At 44.5% G+C, this 14,417-nt stretch overlaps 1 protein-coding gene across 8 annotated transcripts in view; it reads left to right on the top strand.

Annotated features, from left to right (window-relative positions):
• MARK3 (microtubule affinity regulating kinase 3) overlaps positions 1–14,417 on the top strand; it is a 71,615-nt gene that overhangs the window by 8,007 nt on the left and 49,191 nt on the right. For 4 of the 8 annotated variants that reach the window (XM_081860566.1, XM_081860562.1, XM_081860564.1 and 1 more), the window contains exons 2-3: positions 5,887–5,925; positions 10,617–10,808. In XM_081860566.1, the coding sequence (XP_081716692.1) occupies positions 5,887–5,925; positions 10,617–10,808 (231 nt within the window). The remainder of the gene's footprint in view (positions 1–5,886; positions 5,926–10,616; positions 10,809–14,417) is intronic. The other 4 variants (XM_081860568.1, XM_081860565.1, XM_081860567.1 and 1 more) reach the window with 1 other exon arrangement.

Raw genomic sequence — 14,417 nt, 5'->3', positions numbered from 1 at the left:
CGACCTTGCATTCAGTTCACATTGAAGTACAGCACAGTTGCTCAAGGTATATAACTGCAAAAATATGTTCCCTTGGATCTATTTTTAGGGACTGGTTTGTTTACAAAAGAACACTTGCCCCATCCCCAGGATTTAACACCATATGAAAGAGAGTTTGTATAAAATAATGGAAATTATAAAAGAACTTAATGTGTGTAAAAGAGCAAAGGCTGCACAGATTCTCTATTTTTAAAAGTTTTCACTGTGATTATGGTAGACATGTTGCACTTGAAGTCTAAAATATTCATAACAAGCCAAGTGCTTTGTGGATTCTGTGTTAATTCACTTGCAGAAGTCCCACATGGTTTAAACAATCTTGCAGAAAATGATCATGTGAAAATGAGTATAGGAACAGAAATATAAATCACATAGACTGAAATCAGTGTTCGAAATTAGCCAGGCACCAGGCACGTTTTGCGACTGGCACAGGTCCAATTGCAACCATATGAAGATGCATGCTGGGTTGGCGACTGGGGAAAGCATGATGTCACTTAGAGACGGATCTGAAATATTATCCTTGAAGCTTGAATTTGTTTTGTTCTGCATTGTTGTATTTGATGTTTTAATGTGTTGTCATCCACTTTGAGATTTGCTCTTTAAAATATAAAGCGGTATAGAAATAATAATAATAATAATAATAATAATAATAATAATAATAATAATAATAATGTAGTCCATTGCAAAAAACAAAAACAAATGAAAACAGCGCCTAGACATTCCATTGTGGAGACTGTAACCCAGGTTTAAGGCACCATTTGGCAATTAGATTATATATCTAATATATATATAGAGAGAGAGAGTGTGTGTGTGTGTGTGTGTGTGTGTGTCTGTGTCCCCTTGAATTCAGTACATCTTGCTTCTGTCTGCACTAGCCATAGGCTGAGCTGCTCTAAATTCATAGAAGCCAAGAGGATGAGTTAGGGACTTCAAGGGTAAGTGGATGAAATAAGATAGAAGGTGAGGGCTGAGTGTCAAGGCCTTAGGGACAAAAGGCAGCCTGAAAGAATATCAAAGCTGGAACAATACTACTGAGATTGAATTTTTCTATACAGTATAGCAAAGACCCTGTCCAAGGACAGTTTGTATCATTTTATGAACTTGTTCTACTATCCCAGCATCACTGTGTATTCATGATATGAAGTGAAAATAGGTTTCCTTTAGCTCAGGGGTGTCAAACTCAAATTCATCGGGGGCCGCATCAGCAGTATGGTCACCCTCAAAGGGCCAGTTGTATCTGTAGGACTATGTGTCCACTCTTTATTATCATAAATTATTGCCACTGCATTCAATTATTACTGTTTTTTGTAATAATGTAGACGGTCCACTTTACATTTATTTTAAGGGTGTTTGGAGTGTGTGCGCGTGCCCCCCCCCTCTCTCTCCTCCCCACTCACCCCCCCCCACCAGCCACCCCATATTCCCAAAGAACAACTTGATCACGGGCATCGTCAGTCCTGGAAAGGCTGGCTGTGCAAAGATGGAGAGGGAGGCGAAATGAAGAGGAAGGGAAGCCCCGGGCTGGTGAAATCCAGCGCGGAGGAGAAGAGGACGCCTCCCGCAGGGCGAGTTTGCACGCCGGGAAGGATCGGGAAGCAATAGCAGGACTTGCGAGGAGAGAGGGGCTTTCGAAGCCACCCACCCTGGGAGCGGACTCTTCTTTAAAAAAAAAAAAAATGATGATGATGGATTCTTAACATCTGGTGGGAATTTTATTTTCTCTCTCTTCCTGCTTTCTCCTCCTCCCGCCACCAAGCTCGCCGCCGCCGCCGCCATCAGCAGGGGGGAGAGCGTGAGAGCAGCGGAGGGGGGGCGGGGAGGGAGAGAAGAAAAGAAGAGCCCCAAAGTTGGCATTTCTGAGAAAATAATTTCAGATGTTGCAAGGGGACGCGCCTCGGTGGAGGGCGGAGGGGGAGACACGGGAAGCGTGGCCGTGGGAACCCCCAATGTAACGTGGACGCACATGGATCCGCTCGCAGAGAAGGAGCCACTTGGCCGGAGCTGAGCAGACATAACAAAACTGTGTTATTAAACCAAACAGCGGCTGTTTCAGACAGACGGGGCTGCCGCTGCTGCTGGTGGTGGCGGCGGCAGCAAGGGAAACCTTCTGCAGAAGCCAAAAGCGCTTCTCTCCCACCAAGAGGGATTCCAAGGTGGCTGAGGATTGGAAGAAAAGGGGAGTTTGGGGGGCGGGTGGGGAGGATCCAGCATCCCCGGAGAAGATCCAAGGCTGGAATAAAAAAGTTTCTGCGAGGAGAAAGACCCCCTCCATGGCGCGGAGAGACCTGACCTTCCGCTTGCTCTTTTTCAGCAGTGAGCGGGAGAGAGAAGCCAGCTGCTCTCCTCGCTTCGGCCCCCAACAACGAAGGCGCAAGTTGAGAGACGCGGGGACATTTGAAGCAGCAGCCACGTCCTTAAGAGCGACAGGGGGCGGGCGAGTAGGGAGCCGCACCATGTAAACTTTCTTGTGTCAAAAAAAAAAGCGAGAATAAAAGGTGAAGGCTGGCGGCGGCTACACGGGCCACATGACGAGGTCTGGCGGGCCGGATTCGGCCCGCGGGCCTTGTGTTTGACACCCGTGCTTTAGCTGTTCTATAACTTGCTACATTAGGAAACAGAATTCTAAAAAAGGTTGGGATTTCAAATACATTTGTAATTTTGCAAGTTTTTTAAAAAAAGTTTTGGCAAGAATGTACCAGATTACACCTAATTGTATTTGGTGCAGCTGAGAGTGATTATTTGCATTCTTTGTTGCCCAGCAAATTCTAAATAGCAGCTGTTGAAACTAGGAAGAGTTGAACAATTTGCACTCTGAAGTAGGTTTTCTTTTCTTTAAGTGAAGAAAATGCATTTAAAACATTAGGGCTTGTTGAACATAAGAAAGTAGTTCTGTAACTATTGTTGAATATAGTTGACAGTTCTCAGTTATGTGTACGCTTCCATTCACACTCCAAACACTATGGAGCACTGGGTTGTGAATAATACATAGACTGAAATGCAGCTCACAGTGTTAGAAGTTGAGCTCAGGCTGGTTTAGGACAGGGTTCCCAAGTTTGAGTCTCCAACTGTTTTTGGACTACAACTCCCATTATCCCTAGCTAGTAGGACCAAGTAGTCAGGGGCGATGGGAACTGTAGTCCAAAAACAGCTGGAGACCCAAGTTTGGGAGACCGTGGTCCAGAGCTTAACAGTAGTGTTTATTTTATTCTCCTAATGACCTGCCATGCCATATCATTTTTTGAAAGTTAAAATTATAAATTTGAAAATGCCATTAGGCGGACCTAGAAAAATCTCGTACAGATCTGAGTCACCTCCAAAACCCATGAGCCACAGGCAGCAGTTGAAGGGAGCTATACAACCTCCAAGATAGCATGTTCTCTCAGGATCAGTTAAACAATCACAATCTTTCTCTTCCCACCCCCAAAGTATTTACCCAGGCTCTTACTCCACCGGTTAGTGCACTTAATCCTTACCAATGCTTGGTCTGGCATGAAACTTGTATGGTAGCTGTGCATTATTTCCAAGTTATGGAATTATTCTGGGAAGAGGGGAAACGACAAACAAGCTGTTACCTGCATACATTTTGTTATTATGAATAATAATTATTTAAAATGTGTGCAGATGAACAGATATGGGCCTCTTTTGTTCAGAGAGGCTTCTGAGTATTCTGACACAGGATTGCACTATATTCTTTAACTTCCGTATCCTCCTTGATCAATGATAACCTTCTGGCAGGCAGACTCCCTTAAGCCTCAAAAATTACTCTTGCTTCAGATGTTACTTTGTTCCTATCTCCCCCTCAACATGAGATTGACAACAATAAATATATGGTGGGGAAAAACGGCTTCCCATTTGGCTTAATGGAGCAGATGGGGGGGGGCATGGGGAGAAAATAGGAGATGGAAGAGAAATTCCATTGCATAAGTGGAAATCTTTTTGCTAATGGAACTGCTTTGTTGGATATCAGGGTGTTCATGTGTTAAATTATGTGGGTTTGCGGGGTGTGTGTGGAGGTTTTAGTGTGGAGCAGGAGACAGAATGGGCAGGGTATTTGCGGGTCTTGCTGCATGGGATGGGGCTCTTGTAGTGCACGTAGCAGTGTTCAAAATTAGCCAGGCGTATTTTGCACCTATTGGCCACTTGCAACCAAGTGAAGATGCCTGGGTGCCAAGATGGCGCATGACATAACCCATCTGGAGGTGCGTTTCTGGAGATCATTGGGTCTAGACTATTTTCACACACTAATACAATATCCTGTAGAGTTCTATCAGTTATATTTTATCTGCACAATCAGAATGAATTTCAGGAACCAAAATGCTTTTTTTGTGCAGTTGTTATAGTTATGAACGATTTTATATTTAATTGTTGTAGCTTGACTTCACTTACCCACCCCACTGCCCAGGAATATTCCTATGTTATGAATGTTCTGTGTCACCATTAAGAAAGAGAGGTAGGAATAGGCCAATATATATGTGGACTGTCCCTGGATAAAGTGACTTTCCTTATTTAAATTCTCAAAGTTCTTAACCTAACTCAGGATTGCCATATGAACTAACCAGATGCTTAACCAATCACAGGCAGGCAGTCCTTTGAAAAATAGGACTTTAGAGCGGTCTTGCCCCAAAATGGCAACTAGACATTCTTCTTTGGCGATAAATGTGAAAAATCACATCGTGTAGATAATGTATGCAAAGTTTCAAGTTAAGTAGCCCAACAAATGTCATTTCTGTATGCTATGGAATGATGACAGAATGACAGAACCTTGTTTTTGATGCTCTTGTAATAGAGATGCTTGACTACTCGAATGCTGTTGAGCACAAATACTTGGGTGTTTCTGATCTGAAATTTAACATATTCCCTTGTGTTCTATTTCCAAATCAAACACATTTAAAGAATTCCCAAGAAATAGTGATGATGTTGGTTGGATTGGGGGGGGGCACAATTCCCTTTCCTAGAGAGATCACTTCCCACTAATTGACTCACGACAGCATCTCTCTGGATGGAGCAAGTTGCTGCCTACACAACTCCCTGTCTAGACTACAGAACATGGGTGTAGCCAGGCTTTTTGTTGTGGGGGCAGGCTTTGTGGGGGCAGAACCTCAGATTTGTATTGATTTAGGGGAGGAGCAGCTGCCCCTACCCCCCCCCCCCCGGCTATGCCCATGGTAGAGAAGTGTGTTAATGCAGTTAGGGAAGGGAATTGTGTAGAGTGCAAATACAGATTATGTGGTAGGGTAAAACTGAAGGCATGTAAGATGTATCCTCAATTACTCCTGCACACTTGCTCTTAAAGGTTTATTGCTTTATAATTTAATCATGTACTGCTATCCGCTTGAGTTTATCTGGGATCCAGAGATATATCTTAATGATGATTCTTTTTACTATAGCTGAAATATTTCATAGATAGGTTTAGGCTGCTGTGCATTATTCAACTTGAATATATGAATTATTTCTGTTGCCTTTCGTGCTTAGGTAAGCATTTGCACTTACAACTTCCCTGCAGAATACAATAAATATAGGTTTCCTTAAATAAACTAATTTTTCTAAGCATGCACACGGTTTATATTATAAGATTTTTTCCCCTTCAGTGGGTGTAAAATTTCATATGACAGGTTTTTCATTTTCAGGTTACTTTTTTAGAATAGTCAGTCATGAAATTTTTAACCTTGGTGAATGGTTGTTCTTTGAGTTGCTGCTAATGTTTGCAATGTGTTAACTTTTTTGCAATATGTACAAATTGAAAGTTGGCACAAGTATCTCCTTAAAATTCCAACACCACACTTCCCAGGTTTTATTTTTGTTCATTTTTCTTTTCTTGCTTTCCTTCATGCTTATTTCTTAATGGGAAAGGATGCCGGAACATCAGTAGGGGAAAGCTTTTCTGAAAAGGTGGGTTATAAATTTTGTTCAAAAAGCTGGCTTATTTCTGCCTTTTTTCTATGTATGCATGTTACGCAATTTATTTCTCTCTCCTTAGTTTGCTGCTTTATTCTTGTCCTTCCAGAAGATAAGATCTTGCTCAGTCGCTGACAAGGAAGTAGCTTGTGAAATCACAAACCCTGTCCATAAGCATTTTGTAGACTTTTAAAAGTTTTTTAAACTGGAGAAGGCAGTGACTCCTATCACAAGGACAAAATCTACACCCCTTCTTGCTTTGTCAGGATAGTTTCGTTCAAGCAGGGCTTGTCAGCTTTTATCTGTGCTACTTTCTTCCTGTGTATTGCTGACTTCTCAGTGGCTGCCAGCTCTTAAATCAGATTCTGGATCAATTTTCCACAATGAAGGATTTGAATACACATAAATGAAGGCTTGACTATTTCTATTAAAAAATAAAAAGGTTTCCTCTTCTGGTTTTCTGACCTGTACTGTGCCCTGTTCCGTATTTTGACTTTGAGCACTGCAGAAGTTTTGGTGGGATATCCAAATGGCACCCCCATTATCTTAAATAATGGGCAGCTTTTGCCTATTTAATGGTACCCCAAAATCTGTTACTTGAGAAGTAAATCCTAAACTGTCTCATTGTGACTATTGGTAGGGAGCCCTGAAGTGGGCTGCCCAGGAACACAACATAGTCTTCATGCAATGATGTTTCTAGGGTTTACTTTTCCACTAGCTTTTGATCCATTGGCTTCTTCACTTGGCACTGAAATACAGAGAACTCAACACAAAGTTTCAGCCTCTGAACAAAGACTGCTGATTATATTGCACACATTATGTAACACTCTGTTGTTGCTTTTTTATTAGTTCTTGATGCCCTCCCACTGCTTCCATCAGTAATTAAAAACCAAAGCTCTGCATCTGATGGAAGGATAAGCTGGTTGGGTCAGGGCCCATCAGGTTGGAAGTGATGGATAAAATGATGTAAGGATAATGGGGAGAAAAGATAAATGAGATGGGGTGGCATTTGGATATAAATTGTGAAGTATGTTGGAAAAGATAGAAGAAAAATGAAAATAGGAGAATGGCTGAAGACTGAAGCGAGGAAATGAGAAAATGTGGTTTCTAAAGAGAAGTGAACTCTTTGCATGGATTTTTTTTTTACATTTTATCACCTTTATGTGCTAGTTTACCATATTTTTCCACAGAGCCTTTCACCTTGTTGAGGCATTCTCAAGCACAGGACTAAAGAAAAAATGCTGTAAAAGTCTCAAAACAACACAATATTTTCCCTTTATGAAGAGTGTAGGAGAACCTGTTGTGTGTGCACAACCTAAAGCTGCCTGTCTAGGTTATTTAGAATCTTTTAAAATAATTATTTGGAATTCAGAAGGAATGGCATTGTCCATGCACAAGATACTTGATGTTTAGAATGAGAGGGATTAAATTCAACTTACATTGTCTGCAAGTTCTTTTTCACTTTGTTTTGCCAGCTGATAGTCTTTGAGGTGTTTTTGGCAAGATGCCACAACTACTAAACTAAAATGAAGTCTCTACAGTTGTCTTGGTGGCCAATATTTACTGCCAATGAGATGATCCTTAACATAGTAGAAACTAGAAGTGCATCAGATTTGAATGAATCCCAAATCAGTAACTGAAATAGGGCACCCCAGATTTGTGGCTTGGGCAGGACAAAGCAAAAGCTTTCAGAAGCATCTTGAGCTAAAATATGGATCTTGAAGTGATCTGGGGCAATTCAGAGATACGGATGTGTAAAAAAGCCGTGCATTGTATCAGCAAAGTTTTAAACATTTCGACCCAAGCTTGCCCTATAAGAAAAGCAGGTGGGTGGTAGGAGGGAGAGCTCTTTTGTCAATGACAGGACTAATTTAAGGGGGTTAGGTTTTATTCAATGAAAACATCCCATTGGCACAAGGACTTACACACAAAAACTTCCTCTCTGCTCTCCCTGTGCCTCATGGCCCTCCAGATCTGCTTTGAGTGGTGGAACCCCCAGAACAGATTGGTGGGGGGAGGTTGAGAGGGAGGCAAGCAGTGCTGTGCAAGATAAGTTCTTGTGTGAATGTGCTGGCTTCTCTACTCTAGATACAATAGCCAATGATTTTACCAAAGCTTTTTAATCACAGCTCTTTAGCAAAGGGCTTTTGGTCAGTGCACACCCTTAGTAGAAAGTGCTGTGCACTTTGAGTGTAGAGAAACAATTTAGGTGCATGTTTGTAAGGTAACCATATCACAGTTTGCTTATTTTGTCTAGCTACTTGGACCAGAATGTCTTCTCAATGACCCGGTCATTTTTCTCATCTTCTTTTCCCCCTCCCCCCCCCCTCTCTCTCTCTCTCTCTGTGTGTGTGTGTGTGTGTACAGATTCACATCCCATTAATGTCAGAGCAAATAGGCCAGTTAAGGCTTTGCCAAGCGCTACATCATCCTGTACATATACCACTTCCCCTTTAAAAACAAATAGAACAGGGCACACCATTTCAGTTGTCTTGCCATTCACAACCTTCTGCAACTTTGTTTGTGCGTCAGTCACTTCATACATTTTCACATCACTTCTTCAGTACTTAATTTCCCTTTCTTTAGGACTTAATAGTGAAAAAGGCAGAATGAAGAAGCTTTTGTTATCACTGTAGGTGTGGCTGTTCTATGCATTTCTACTTGTTACTCAGTTGGCTTTTGATAGCAGTTGGCTTACGTTGTTATATTTCTTTATCATTTCTTATACGTTAGCACTTCTGCTACTTCAGGTAAAGCAATTTTAGTGGCAAGACCTTTAAAAATTGTGATAGAATTAGATAATTCAGCTATGGTCCTCTGGATGAAGACTATAGTGGCATCATTGACGTTACTGAGTTTGTCTAAAACTATTGCCTGCTGTTCATCATGTCCTTGTCTTGCAGTTAACAATGTAGAAAATTCTAGGGAACTCTTTTTATACCCTAAGCAATGTTTCTGTAGATATTATTAGTAACATATTTTAAAGAAGTTTAGAAAAGAGATTTGGTGAAAAATGTAGGAAGTTGCTTAATACTGCACCAGGTCCTTGGTTCACCTAGCAATAGTCTTCTCCAGGTTTAGCCAACATGTCAATGTCCTCCAGCAGTTGTTTGACTCCTAACACCCTGCCAGTGGTCAGGGATGATGGGTGTTGTAGTCCAACAGCATCTGGAGAGCATCATGTTGGCTACCTCTGGTCTACACAGGCTCTCTAGGTTGTCAAATAGATATTTTGCAGCCCTGTCAGGAGATACCAGGAATTGAACCTGGAGCTTCCTGCATCTGAGAGATGTGTTCTGCTACTGAGCTACAGCCCTTGTTGAAAGAGGAACAGTGATTCACTTCCATTTTGTTATGTTCTACAGCTTCATCAGTGTGCACTGTGAAATACAAGGGAAATATAAGAAAAGCAGGTCTCTGCCTCAATGAGGTTACCACCTGCATTTGGACAGTGTGGAGAGTGGGGTGGATGGAGAGGCCAGAATAGCTTAACAAATGGAAACAGGAAAAATGTACAGTGGTGCCTCGCAAGGCGAAAATAATCCGTTCCGCGATTCTCTTCGTCTAGCGGCTTTTTCGTCTTGCAAAGCATCCCTATTATCGGATTAGCGCCATTAGCGGTTTAGCGGCTTTTAGCGGCTTTTAGCGGCTTAGCGGCTTAGCGGATAAGCGGATAAGCAGCTTAGCGGCTTAGAAAAAGGGGGGGGAACCCGCAGGAACTCACAAGACATTTTCGTCTTGCAAAGCAAGCCCATAGGAAATTCGTTTTGCGAAGCACCTCCAAAACGGAAAACTCTTTCGTCTAGCGAGTTTTCCGTCTTGCGAGGCATTCGTCTTGCGGGGCACCACTGTATTAGAAGAGCTGGGGAAGTGAAGGAGGTGTGAGCAAATAGATTTACACATGCTTGGGCTCTGTTTCTATTTGAGTTTGTGGACCAAAACAAAGCCTAACAATGCAGTTATATACACATCTACTCAGAAGACAGTTTGGTTGAGTTCAGTGAGGTTTACTCCTAAGTAAGTGGGTATGACTGTAGCCTATATGTTCCTGGCTGCATCTGCCCACATTTGTTCTATGTTAATGCCAACTTTCCTGTTTGATGATTCCTTAAGACACATTTGCCAAATCCTGAAATGCACTTTTTAGAGGGTGAAGCTAATAATCTGTTCCTTGGATGCCACAAGAGCACTACAGATCTTATACAGTGGTACCTCGGGTTACAAACACTTCGGGTTACAAACTCCACTAACCTGGAAGTAGTACCTCAGGTTGAGAACTTTGCCCCAGGATGAGAATGGAAATTGCGCGTCAGCTGCAGCAGGAGGCCCCATTAGCAAAAGCACGCCTCAGGTTAAGAACGGTTTTGGGTTAAGAACGGACCTCCGGAACAAATTAAGTTCATAACCCGACGTACCACTGTACTTGGATAATACTGAGGAACTGTTGATGGGCATACAGCATATTATTATGTATCATGGCTTGTATCCCTCCATGAATTTGTTCATTTCCCTTTTATGATGACAAAAGTCACTGTGTGAAACACTGTTCGTCTGCCCTTATCTACTGCCCCATTAATTTAATTGTGATCGCCAAGTTCTAGTTCATTGGAGTCTGTTCTCTCTTTGATTTGGAACAATGTTTTGCAAAGTACATTGTCTTAAATATGTGTGTTTCTTTGTTACAGCATACCTCTCATGGCGAAGGACGGCAGGAAGCTCCCCCTCGACCTAGTCGGTCTGGTGCCCGCTGTAGGAATTCTATAGCTTCCTGTGCAGATGAACAACCCCATATTGGGAATTACCGGCTTCTTAAAACGATTGGAAAGGGGAATTTTGCAAAAGTCAAACTGGCCAGACACATTCTTACTGGCAGAGAGGTACAGTGTTGTTTATGTTTCGAAAACAAAAAGCTATTTTAAATATGCCTAAGCATAAAAGAGCAGCCAATATATTTTTAAAAAAATTTCTTTTGGATTTTTTGTATGTGGGGGGTGGGGGTGGGATGGATGTTTGGTTGGGTTTGGGGAATTTTTTTTTTTTTTTTTTGATGATCTTGTAATTTTTACATTTTTTGTTTGTATTGTTTTATTAGTTTTGTTTGTTTGTATAAGTTGTTATTTTGTTCTTAGGGGGAGGGGTCAGGGCTGCCGGGGAGTGGGCCCCAGCCCACAAAATGGCTGGGGCATGTTCCACAGGGGGGAATGCACTGGGACAACCGATCTCAGTGATCACGGGTAGGAGGAGGAGTTACGCTAAGACCAGACCATGTCATTACAGAGGAGGCAGGTTTAGTCGTTGTCTGAGGACTATTCCTGCCTCCGGGTCTGGTCCTGACCGGATGGATACTAGAATCAGCAAGGGATACCCACATGACCTGAAAGTGTTGCTGTGCAATGCCAGGTCAATGATTCATAAGACCACTGCCATCCATGACTTGATCATGGATGGAGGATTTGATCTGGCATGTGTAACAGAGACTTGGTTGGATGAAGCAGATGGGCCTGCCCTTGCCGCTGCTTGCCCACCAGGTTTCTCTTACGCACAGCAACCCAGGTCATGTGGGCGGGGAGGGGGGGTTGCAGTGATTTTTAGGAAGTCATTAGTCTGCACCAGGCGTCCTATTGGGAAGACCCAGTTTTCTGAGTGCATGTTCTGGAAGTTGGGCAATAGGGGCAGTACAGGATTCCTACTGGTGTACCGACCTCCCCGCTGCACCAAGGATTCCCTGCCCGAGCTGCTTCAGGTCGTGGCGGATATGCTCCTGGAGACACCTAGCCTGGTTGTCCTGGGGGATTTTAACATCCATGCCGACACGACCTTACAAGGGGCCGCTCGGGACTTCGTGGAAAGCATGGCCTCCATGGGGCTGTCCCTGAATAAGTCTGGCCCAACTCATAGCCACGGACATGCCTTAGACTTGGTGTTTACCTCTACGGATGCTGGTGATCTGACATTAACTAAAAGTGAAACAAAAGAAGTGCCATGGTCAGATCACTTCCTGGTGCAACTGGACTTCTCCGCAACCCTTCCCCTCCGCAGGGAGGTGGGACCGATTCGGATGGTCCGCCCCTGCCACTTAATGGATCCAATTGGCTTCCAGAGAGTGGTAGGGGATGCTCTATCCCAAGTTGATGGCCTTTCAGCTGATTCCCTGGTGGCCCGCTGGAATGCGGAGTTAACCAGGGCTATTGACTGTCTGGCTCCGAAGCGCCCTCTCCGATTGCATGGAGCCCGGACAGCCCCGTGGTTTTCCCCGGAGCTGAGGGTGATGAAACAATCGTTGAGACGGCTAGAGCGCCGGTGGCGGAAAACTCATTCTGAATCAGACCGGACACGGGTTAGAGCTCAACGTCGAGCCTACCAAGTGGCAATGGCGACGGCGAAGAGGGCCTTCTTCACCGCCTCCATTGCATCTGCAGAAAACAGCAGCAGGAGACTTTTTCAGGTGGTTCGCAATCTATCAGAACCACCTGTACCAACGGGGCCTGGTAGGGACCCCAAGATCTCCTGCAATGCTTTTGCAAAGTTTTTTGCAGATAAAATCGCTCAGATTCAGAAGGAGGTAGACTCCACCGTGGGAGCAGGGCCAGGGCGGGAGAGTGCTAGAGTTCTGTCTGGTCCTGTTACATGGGATCAATTCCAATCTGTTACCTCCGAGGATGTGGACAGGCTGCTTGGACGAGTGAAACCGACCACCTGTCTCCTTGATCCTTGCCCATCCTGGCTGATAAAAGCGAGCCGGGAAGGGCTGGGCGATGGGCTTTGCGGGGTGGTGAACGCTTCCCTCCATGAGGGAGCCTTCCCAGACCCGCTGAAAGAGGCGGTCATTAAACCGCTTCTTAAAAAAACATCTTTAGACCCGGCCAATTTGGCCAACTATCGCCCAGTCTCAAATCTGCCATTCTTGGGCAAGGTGATTGAGCGGGTGGTTGCTGAACAACTCCAAGCACGCCTGGAGGAAACGGACCATTTGGATCCCTTCCAATCGGGATTCAGGCCTCACCATGGGACTGAAACTGCCTTGGTCGCGCTGGTTGATGATCTCCGGCGGGCTAGGGACAAAGGTGAGAGCTGTTTCCTAGTTCTGCTGGATCTCTCAGCGGCCTTTGACACCATCGACCATAACATCCTTCTGGACCGTCTAGAGGGGCTGGGAGCTGGGGGCACTGTTATACAGTGGTTCCGCTCCTTCCTCCTGGGCCGTGTCCAGAAGGTGGTGGTGGGGGATGAATGTTCAGACCCCTGGGCTCTCACTTGTGGGGTGCCTCAGGGTTCTGTCCTCTCCCCCATGCTTTTTAATATCTATATGAAGCCGCTGGGAGAGATCATCAGGGGGTTTGGACTGGGTGTTCATCAGTATGCAGATGACACCCAGCTCTACCTCTCCTTTAAATCAGAACCAGTGAAGGCGGTGAAGGTCCTGTGTGAGTGCCTGGAGGCGGTTGGAGGTTGGATGGCGGCTAACAGATTGAGGTTGAATCCTGACAAGACAGAAGTACTGTTTTTGGGGGACAAGAGGCGGGCAGGTGTGGAGGATTCCCTGGTCCTGAATGGGGTAACTGTGCCCCTGAAGGACCAGGTGCGCAGCCTGGGAGTCATTTTGGACTCACAGCTGTCCATGGAGGCGCAGATTAACTCTGTGTCCAGGGCAGCTGTCTACCAGCTCCACCTGGTACGCAGGCTAAGACCCTACCTCCCCGCGGACTGTCTCGCCAGAGTGGTGCATGCTCTAGTTATCTCACGCTTGGACTACTGCAATGCGCTCTACGTGGGGCTACCTTTGAAGGTGACCCGGAAACTGCAATTAATCCAGAATGCGGCATCTAGACTGGTGACTGGGAGTGGCCGCCGGGACCACATAACACCGGTTCTGAGAGATCTGCATTGGCTCCCAGTACGTTTCCGAGCACAATTCAAAGTGTTGGTGCTGACCTTTAAAGCCCTAAACGGCCTCGGTCCTGTATACCTGAAGGAGCGTCTCCACCCCCATCGTTCAGCCCGGACACTGAGATCCAGCGCCGAGGGCCTTCTGGCGGTTCCCTCATTGCGAGAAGTGAGGTTACAGGGAACCAGACAGAGGGCCTTCTCGGTAGTGGCGCCCGCCCTGTGGAACGCCCTCCCATCAGATGTCAAAGAGATAAAGAATTACCTGACGTTCAGAAGACATCTTAAGGCAGCCCTGTTCAGGGATGTTTTTAATATGTAATGCTGTATTGTTTTTAATACTGATTGGGAGCCGCCCAGAGTGGCTGGGGAAACTCAGCCAGATGGGCGGGGTATAAATAATAAATTATTATTATTATTATTATTATTAAACCTCCCTGTGATCTTCGGATGAAGAGCAATATACAAATTTAATTACCATAATTAATGCTACTATTACTAATATTTTGGCTTTATCAAGAAGTCCCTAACACAGCAATTTCCAGCAAATGCAGTAATAGTGTGAACTTAGCACATAATCATGTTACCTCAAAACTGTGCAT

Source organism: Podarcis erhardii, assembly GCF_964252035.2.
Source record: "Podarcis erhardii genome assembly, chromosome: 1".
Classification (NCBI taxonomy): Eukaryota; Metazoa; Chordata; class Lepidosauria; order Squamata; family Lacertidae; genus Podarcis; species Podarcis erhardii.
This window is presented reverse-complemented; position numbering and strand designations above follow the sequence as displayed.